Source organism: Marmota marmota, unplaced genomic scaffold (assembly GCF_001458135.2).
Source record: "Marmota marmota marmota unplaced genomic scaffold, marMar, whole genome shotgun sequence".
Classification (NCBI taxonomy): domain Eukaryota; kingdom Metazoa; phylum Chordata; class Mammalia; order Rodentia; family Sciuridae; genus Marmota; species Marmota marmota.
This window is the reverse complement of record NW_026000016.1, coordinates 21,695,547-21,706,003: the sequence shown is the minus strand read 5'-3', so window position 1 is coordinate 21,706,003 and position 10,457 is coordinate 21,695,547. Positions and strand designations below refer to the sequence as shown.

The 10,457-nt window shown below is 32.1% G+C and overlaps 1 protein-coding gene across 14 annotated transcripts in view; it reads right to left on the bottom strand.

The window, feature by feature from the left end:
• Positions 1 to 10,457, bottom strand: part of Cdc42bpa (CDC42 binding protein kinase alpha) — a 309,215-nt gene that overhangs the window by 18,001 nt on the left and 280,757 nt on the right. For all 14 annotated transcript variants that reach the window (XM_048809282.1, XM_048809272.1, XM_048809276.1 and 11 more), the window contains 5 exons: positions 9,752 to 10,345; positions 7,858 to 7,955; positions 5,263 to 5,347; positions 2,330 to 2,453; positions 1,280 to 1,397 (listed from right to left, as the gene is read on the bottom strand). In XM_048809282.1, coding sequence (XP_048665239.1) covers positions 1,280 to 1,397; positions 2,330 to 2,453; positions 5,263 to 5,347; positions 7,858 to 7,955; positions 9,752 to 10,345 — 1,019 coding nt within the window. The remainder of the gene's footprint in view (positions 1 to 1,279; positions 1,398 to 2,329; positions 2,454 to 5,262; positions 5,348 to 7,857; positions 7,956 to 9,751; positions 10,346 to 10,457) is intronic.

The following is a 10,457-nucleotide window of genomic DNA, read 5'->3' as shown; positions in this document are numbered from 1 at the left end:
TTTTTTTTTTTTTTTTTTTTTTGGTACCAGGAATTGAACTCAGGGATTGAACCACTGAACCACAACCCCAGCCTGTTTTTTTATTATTTATCTGAGACAGGGTCTCGCCAAGTTGCTTAGGGCCTCACTAAGTTGCTGAGGCTGGCTTTGAACTTGCAATCCTCCTGCTTCAGCCTCCCCAACCACTGGGATTAGAGGCATGCCCCACCATACCTGGCTGCATGCTTAATATAATGTCTTAATGATGAAAAAAAATAACAGCAGAAAAAGCAGAGCCAGCTGATTAGTTGGGCTTACTTACTACAAAGTACTCAGATACAAGTGAATGCAAGCTTTTTTCCTCCCCATATGAAATAAATGTAAAAATTTCCTTTATTAAATTATTTTTTTATGTTAAAACATTTGAGCGCACAAACTATATTACTTATTTTCTCAGTTCTTCCATCATAGCACTGTTGGGTAACATGGTTGAGACAGATTTCCTTAGTGGGAGATTTGGGGAGAGATTTATAAATCATCTCTCTCAAATTGCCATAAAATAAAAACTATATTTAAAAATATGTGCAAAGTTCTGCTGCCATCTCCACTGATCAGAAGGGCAATATTAAAGTTTTATAAATTGCTGAGTATATGTGGTACTGAAGTGTTAAGAACAGAGCCAGGATAATCAGCTAATTCTACTAAAATCTTTAATTTCAATAGATCTGAGAATCTGATCTTCATATTGTTAAAAACACAACCATTTTTCTATGTTGTACTTTTTATGTACAAGTGACCAGTTTGTAATTGGGCAAAAAGATTTAATTTCACAGTTAGCTGAGAGGTGTGACCATTACCGACAAGCTAATATGGATCTTAAGGGAAAAAAAGGCCAAATGCCTGTAAGGAACTTAGTGAAATTTTAGTGATTTGGTAACCAAGTTCTGAAATTGATTTATAACGTCCCCAAACATAGCAGGTTTTTTTTTTTTTTTTTTTTTCCCACCACCAACAACAGATTTAGGGAGAAATTTCTAGGGTATAGAACTAAATAAGAACTTGATTTATTTGTTTTTTGACAGATTTCTAAATTTATGCTTTTCTCATCAGGTATATATATATCATCATGTATCTTAACATATTGTAATATAATAAGAGAACCATCTCCTCATTATACTAATATGTCCTGTGAAACCTGTCTACATATATATGCTGATATATATGTATTTTCCCTCATATATCTCCCACTTACTTATCACCCCATTCACATTAATATTCACTCTTCATTCATTTCTCTTACCATAGGTAGGTCTTTTAGAATCTGTATTCCATCTCCAGGTCCCATGTGGGCTATGTGGTTAAAATTAGTTGGGTTAGAAATTAATTTATTTCTCATCTCTGGATCCCGCAGCATCTCCCTGTAAGGAAAAAAAAAAAAAAAACCATGTAAATATTTTTTACACAGTAAATCTAGATAAGAAAAAAATTATACATACTTTATTTTTGTCTTTAAAATGATTAAATCATGCTAATAAAGATATAATTAGAATAATAGAATAGATTCAATTAATAATTCAATTCCTTAAAATGTTTTTAATTTTAAATAAAAGATATTATGATTTGGAGTAGGAAAGAGGGAGGATCCTTTTATTTATATTTTTAGTACTGGGGATTGAACCTAGGGCCTTGCTCATACTAGGCAAGTGAGCTTCAGATCCAACCCCCCAACAGGTCTATTCATATTTAGATATCAAGGAACTTCTGCTGGATTTTTACAGATAATTCTCAACATTTCATGGGTATCTTTTAAAATAATTTATAACATTTTAGAAATGTTTTTAAATGTAGCTGAAAATGCTATATGCCTATTTCTGTTTGCTCATGAAGAAAACAATGTAGATTTCTTAAACATATACAGGTTTACTATATGCACAGATATGATTTAAGCTTGTACTGTAGAAAAGTATACATCCCCCAAATTATTACTCTTTCATAAACCTACCTAAGAGGATCAAAATATGGTACTTAATTCGGTGTATTCACATAACTTTTAGATTATTAATTAAAATGACACTGAGAGGTTACAGTCATAATTGCACTTAGGGTTTTTTTTTTTCCCCTTAAATTCCTTTCGTGATGCTGGGGATCAAATCCAAGGCCCTGCACATGCTAGGCAAACACACACTCATCACTGAGCTATACTCCTAGTCCTGCAGTTTTTGATATCATTTATGAATAATAGATTTTCAGATACCAAATTGTCTTTCCAAATCAAGTATAGTATTATTAGCAGATAGTCCCTCAGATGCTAGAAGCATAGATGGACAATAAGTACAAATTATATATCTACCTCCTCTGTTGCATCCTTTCTTCTTCTGGGACTCTGAAGGAGTAACGTCGTTTGTTGTTGATATTTCTAACCATTTGTTTCCGACTATTATCTGATGTTTCAGGAACCACCAGCTCATCCCCTTCTGTTTTTTAAAAAATGGTGCTGTTTAAATTACTAAATTGCTTTTTTAGCCATTAATCTCCATGGTAGCACAATTATACAAGTATATGTAATTCTGAATTTTAAAAGTCATGCATTGATAATCATAGTAAATAAGCAATAATAGAGTGTTTGTGTGGTACTGGGAATTGAACCCAGGAGTACTCTGTTACTGAGCTAGATCCCCAGCCCTTTAAAAAAAAAAAAAAAAAAATATATATATATATATATATATATATATATATATATATATGAATGACTGGNATATATATATATATATATAAATTAAACATAACTAGCAAAATACATTTTACATTTTCACTTCTATTTCATTATAAACATGACACAATTTTGCTAGAAGAAAACTGTAATTGCCTTGATGTCCTGTCCCTTTGACGAGCCAATTCACCCCAATATTTCTATACTATTTTCTCTCATACCTACCTATCAGTGGGTTTAGTAGCTTAGGATATTAAAAAGTTGCTATTATGGGGGTTTTGTGGTATTTATTTTAATTTGTGTGCAGTGATGGAGATAGAACCCATGGTAGGCAAGAGTTATACCACTAAGCTATAGTCCCAGCCCCCAAAAGATGCTATTATTAATGTGTAATCAGGCATAAATAGCAAGCTATTTATGTAAATAATTAAAATTATTTTTACATAATAAAAATTTCTTGTGAGATGTGGAATAAGGAAAGGTCTGTGTTCCCATTATCCTCCTTTTGAAGGATCTGTCACTATTCTAATCTTCTGATCTTCTTATCTTGAAGGTGGATACTATATAATTGTATACTCCTAGCAACCAGGTGACCATCTTGTCCCATTTCAATTTTAACATCTGGAAGGAAACAACTGTAAACTGGGAACTCTAAAAACCTGCTGGGCTTTGTGTCTTTGTGTCTTTTGTAAAAAGACAACAGTTATCCATTTAACATGGCAGGCAGGGTATGCCATTATCTAAATAAGATAAGGAAAAAGGAAAAAAGCCAATCTTTACAAGTTTTGACACTGTAAAGCTGAAGCAAGAAGAAAAAGGCTGAAAGAAGGCAAATGGGCCTATAAGACAAGCCGAAATAGAAAATTACCACAAAAGCAACACATTCCTTGTGGTATAATAATGTTGCTTAATCAGATCATTTTCTCAACAACAAATATTAAAAGGATAGACTTTAATGTAGATGAGAATGTGGGACATCATTCTAGAATATGAGAATTATGAGGATAAAGCAGGAATTTTGAGTTATGGTGGTGACAAGAGACGTGGGGCAGCCAGAAGGCAAAGGGGCATTTGTCCCTTCTGCAGGAGGGAAAAGCAAGAGAGAGAAAAAGAAGGAACCTCTTGGAAATGGGATTTCCCTCCTTTCTCAAATAATAAGATATTGAAACCTGTCAGGTCTCCTTTCTCAGAGTTCTACCTCCACTCCTAGCCTGAAGCAGAAAGATGAAAGCATGGGAAGAGACATGTGGAATAGGTTTTGTCCTACAGATACAACATGGATATAAGGAAATTTAATGACCAGCATTAAATACGGTGAGAACAGAGTGGATCCAATTTTATACAAATATGTGAAGCTCCTCTAAGAAACAGAACACAAAATTAAGTATAGGGTCTTGGAAACCTGAAACTTAAGTTTCATTAGCTTCATGATTGAGAATCATGCCTAAAATTTGAATGTCCTTTATCAAATCATACCATAAAGGTATACCATTTTAACACAGACAGCTATTAACAAAGCACTGAACCACAAACCAAACAATTATTTCATTACTTAAAATCAAAACAAACAAAAACAATAAACATAAGCTTTTGATGGATTTCTATTACAGTAGAACATAAAAAACTATTGAGGGAATATGAGGGGCAAAAAAGCATTAAGAAGATAATCTCATGACCTTCAGATAACAGGTATAAACATTTTAACATTTCCTTGAGGCCAATGTTTTTACTTATATTTAGGTAAATTCAAATATTACTTTAAATACACAATATATCATTAAGTGCCTCTTCATTAAATAGTTCTACCACAAAAGAGCAGAGATTTATGAATACCTGTGTTAGGAAAATATTTGTTGCTGACATAAGAATGATTTTATTATATAGAAAAAAGCACACTATTTGTTAAAAGTGAGATTTTAACTGTCTGGCCTCACATTAATGGCAAACAACATTTAATTCTACATGTATAGACTATGGCATTTTACATATGGTCTATTAATCACAGGTTTGACAATCTTCGCTTACTACTTGGTCACTGACCAAATGCTGTTCTCTTGTTTATAACCCCCAGGGTTCCTGCTCCCTCTTCTGATTCTAGGCACTTTTATGACTTTCCTCTTTTTTCTGCTTCTAAGTTGTCATCAGTACTTTAGAAGTACTAAGCCCTTTGCATTGGCAAAAGATGGGTTCCTGAAGTCCGCAGATGGAATTCTGAATGAATGTCCTTAATTTTAATACCACAAATTTTGTTTAAGTTCTATGGTATTTTAAGTACAGAAGTATATTCAGCTACACTTTCTCTGCTTACCTAGGTATACCCCAGAAAAATAACAAGGCATGTCAGAATGAAATACTTTGTTAAATCAGCTATGACAGTTTAAATAGAATCACTTTTGCCCAATAATCTGTCTTGGATATATTAACAGTATGTGGCCAAGATCACACACTCTAGAGGAAGATATATAAGATTTTAAATCTGTACTCTAGCACTCATTATTCATATGACATTGGGCAGTCAGAAGAAAAATAATATTTCCATTGAAGCTATTACTATTAATGTTCTGTTTTCTTACCTGCCATCTTATTTTTGAAATATATCAATCTAACTGTCTCCAATCCTAAAAGATTTAAAGATCCTTCACTGTTTAAAGGTCGAACCTAAAATAATAAAAAATAAAATAAGTACTTCAACAAAACTTTTATAAATTAAATCATAAAACTTTTGGCCTGTACATAAAGCATATATTATTAAGATCTTTTATTTATATACTTCAAAATACAGTCCTTTCAGAAAAAACCCAAAATGCTAATAATTCTGATTGTGAAGGCATTATATCTGATTTGGACAAACAAACTTATAATGATAACATTTTAAAGAAAGAATATCCTGGACAAATAAATAAAATTAAGTAGAAATACATTTAAACCTTAAGTTTGACCTTTTAAAGCTATCAGTGACCAAATAATTACATTAAGAAGATATCAATAGTTGCTTTATGAGCTCTTATCATCAAATACTTGATCTACATATAATAAAGATAAAAGTACAGATGACTGGGAAAAGGAAGAATTGTTAATAAATGATAATGGAGCAACACATTACATAAAACCAATAAAACAGAATCCCTATTTCATACTACAAGCAAAAAAAAATCAATTACAAATGGATTAAAGATAGACATATAATAAGCAACATTTCAAAACATTTGGAGGGAAACAAAGGTTACATCTTTATGACCTTAAGCTAGGAAAAGTTTCTTAAAGAGAAAAAAAAAAAAAAAAACCTAAAGAACAGGAAAGTACATTTAACTACAGTAAAATTAGTAAACAATAACTTCTGTTCTGAAAAATAAACCCATAAGTCACAAATGAACAAGATTTACCATGCATTACTAAAACAGGACATATTACATAAAGAAGTAGAATAAATCAACAAGATGGCAAAAATGAGCAAAAAACATGACCAGGCATTTCACAGAAAAGGAAATACGAATGATGAATAGATATAGAAAAGACTCCCAACCACACAGTTAACTGGGGCATGCAAATTAATACTGCAATATGATACCATTTTATGAAACCATTTATGAAACTATGAATGCTGACAACAACAGGTATTAGAGAAGATGTGGGTAAGAATCTCATCAATTCCATTCCTAGATATATGACTTAAACTCTTGCACATCTACCCCAGATAATATGCAGCAACATTCACAATAGCAAAAGCTAGAAAATAATTAAAATGTCTGTTAATCAGAGAATGAATAAATAGCAAGTAGGCTATTTTACACAATGAATTTACACAATGAATTACACAGTAGAGGTAGCAACAGGTATAGATCTTTGAAGCCCAGTAAATGAGTTAAACAAAGGTAAAAAGTGACAATATATCACAATATTTTAATAGATCTCAAAACCAAGCAAAACTAAATAATATATTGTTTAGGAATATTTAAATGTGCAAAAATCTGTATTTTCAGGAACGCATAGGGACAATAAGCATGACATTCAGGATACTGACTTTCTGAGGGAAGGGCTGAGGTATCAAAAAGGGAGGTGGGTTCACAAGTGATCAGCTTATTAATATGCTTCATAAAGATAACATATATATTGCAAATTACATGGAAAAAAACCCCAGAAAACTTAGTAGAGTCAGTCAAAATTTATAAAATAGAGGACCACGTTTTAGTTGCTTTATATAATGTGGCAATACTTACAAGAGTTGTTTTTCACTATTGATGTGGTTTAAAATTGGACACATTATAAAATATGATCTTGGCTACTTTGTTTCACCTAGTCCTATCATTTTACCAATGATGTACATTCTAAATATACTATATACGTCTATATGAAAATAGTACTTTTCTTTTTTAAAATTTGTTTTAATTAGTTACACATGACAGTACAATGACCTTGACATATCATACATTTGAATTAGATGGGGTATAATTTCTCATTTTTCTGAGTGTACAGGTTACAGAATCATATTGGTCATGCAGTCACATATATATACATAGTAATAATAATGTCTGTTTCATTCTACTATCCTTCCTATCCCCCAACCCCTCCCCTCCCCTCCCATCACTTCTCTCTACCTAATCTAAGGTAACGCTATTCTTTTTTTTTTTCTCACATCTTCATACATATATTTTGTATAACGATGAGGGTCTCCTTCCATAATCCATGCAATTCCCCTTCTCCCTCCCTTTCCCTCCCACCTCTCTTCCCTATCTAGAGGTAATCTTATTTTTGCAAAACAGTAGTTCCATACTTGTAAAATTTTTGTTATGGAAACAATAGAGGAATATTAAGGGAAAATATTATGTTTTATTACTAATATGGAACACTTCTATTTCTAAATCAATCATGACTCAACTAAACAATTTCAGTTCCAAGTTGAATAACTTCCCTATTCATGAAATCTGTCTTTGCAGGATTAAACATTGCATACCATTATGTGAAAAAGTTATGATTAATAATAATCACATACTCTCCTGAAGCTCTTTAATCTCAAAGTAGATGATAACATTGACATTTTAGGTTGTATGATATATTCTAGTCGCTCGTCAAGTTCACAATCAGAGAAACTAAATGTAATATGAATAGTATGGAGTTTAGCTACCTATCAAAAATTAGCCAGCTCAGCTCATATTTTAATGCCAAATTACCTTTTTGAGAGGAAGAGTCTGAATCCATTCCATGGAATTCACATCGAAGATATCAACTGCATTTTCACTATACACTGAGAGATATGGTGCATTGTAACCTGGGAAAAGGAAAGGAAGGGACAACCTACTGATTATTTTAAACTATTAAGCCCAAATAATTTTGAAAGTTCTGTCTTACATAACTGTAGAGTAGAATCCCACCAAAAGCCTATTGTTATCATATAAGAACCACATTAAAATATTTTTGAAATAAAGAGAACATAAATTATTTATTTATTACAGAAGAATTCTATTAACATCTAGCTAATAAAGCAATTTCATTACATGTTAAAAGTGTCTGACTCTTAAAGTAGTTAAATTATTGACAGTGAAACAAACTTACAAAGTAGAGAAATCTTCAGGTAAGTGTTCTACCCCCAAATATGAATGTATGATAAATTACCAGAGCACAATTACATGAATAGTTTAGATATTCAATAAATATTTCTTGGAAGAATATTAATAAATGGCAATATGAGCAAAGAAAGAGTAAATGAGTGTGTAAACTAAGGTTATGAACTGCATTATTGACAAAGTTATAAATAAAAGTCAGATAGTCCAACTTTTACTTCATGTTAGGATATTTTGGACTATGGAACTCAGTTACAAACAGTATTCATTCTATATATTAAGCTATAAATGAGAGCATATATGTCAGAAAAAAAATAAAACATTAAAAGTAGTTGAATCTGACATCCAGGAGAAATAAGACTTTAAAAATAGTTAAATCTGATGTACAGTCCCTGGCACACTCCCCACCCCTTGGGCCACAAATTAAATCTAAGTGGGTAGAATTATAGGTTATTTTTTGTTTGTTTTTTTAATCTAGGTTTCCTAATTTTTCTGTAATAAGACTTAATAGTCCTTCTAATTTTTTTTTTTTTTTAACAGAACCTTTAGAACTGACAGGACTCATTCCCACCATTCCTTCTTATTCCTGTCTTAACATTACAATGGGAGAGATTTCACTCCTCCTGTTCTGAGTAGTCTTCCACCTGTGTTCTGAATTTATCCTCATTTGCCTTCTTGGGGATCTGACTGTTTTCTGTATTTCCCAGATTGTCAACTTCTCCAAGTGGTTCCCTAATGGTTTCTTCCTTTCAGCATTCAAACATGCTCAAGAATCTTCCATTGCAAACAAAAGAATTTGGGTTAGATACTCCTATTACAAGCTTCTATTGAACTCTCACTTCAGGTATTATAGCATACATTTTCTACTGAAACTCCTAGTTGTGACATGAATATTTTCTACTGCACTCTATACTCTGAGAAGGTAGACTACTTCACTATTTCATACAGTGACATGGCATGTATTCAGTAATAAATAAATTATTACGTAGCAATAAAACTATACAATAATTTATTTTTAATATTTCTTGAAAATGAAATAGGCAACTTTAAATATCTGCCCATCTAGATAAACATATAAAACTGAATAACACTTCTTAGAGAAACTACATTTTTCTTTTCCTACTAAATAATTCACTTAGTAATTACTTCTCAAGAATAAGTGCTACTTATACTTATGAGCACTGTATTTTGGAGAACAATGAAAAGAGCTACTTGAGTTATTTAAAAATGACTAACACAAGATAAAAAAATTCCATTTCAGTAAAATATTCCATAGAAAAATTAGTTTTCATTATGTGCATGTTAATATTGACTCTATTTGCTTAGGCCTAACTACATATGGTTACTTTACATAAACAACATAATTAATACTAAGGAAAACTTTCAGAATCATTCTAAAAAATATAACCTGTTATTAACAATGACAATGTTTAATTGAAGTAGAAGGAAAAAGAAAAGGAAGGAGACAGGAAGATAAAGACAGCCATAAGAAAGAGAATCTTACAACAAGAGGAAGGATTTGCTGGCCACATCAATTCCTGTTGTCTAGATCTTCGGCCCTGGCAGTCAGTGTATATCCCAATGCTGTTAAAACACAGCAGGTATTCTTTACTGGAGATCTCAACTGCGCAGATAGCATCCATTGGTTGATGTGCAATAAATGATAGTGTGTGGTCATTTGAATGGAGCATACTGTATGGATTTCCTTCTCCATTCAAGGGGTATTTTAGAAATCCTGACTGGAATCCCACACAGAGCTGTTCGCTGAAGATTGCCATCCACTGGACATTATATGGGACTTGAATTTCTTTAAATTTTCTGTGACGGGTCTTGCTCTGAAATAGTTCATAACAGAGAACCTGCCTTTTCATAGCCACACACAGGCATGTAAGAGCTCCATGGCGCATCTTTCCAGAAGTTATAGTTTGACACCCTTTAGTTTCTGCCAACTTGTAAAAATCTGTCTCTCGCCCGTCCAAAGCTGACATAGGAAAAAGTCGTACGTGACGATTTCGTCCTGAGATCACAGCAACAAGCTGATCATTTGGAATAAGTTCAATCTGATGAATCTTCTTATTGTCACCAACTCTGATAATTTCTACATGCAGAAATAACAAATCAAATGCAAAATAGTTTTATAAGTCATCCAAATTATACTCAGAAGTATATAAGTCATCTTTATTTAAAGATGGAGAGGTACACATAGAATA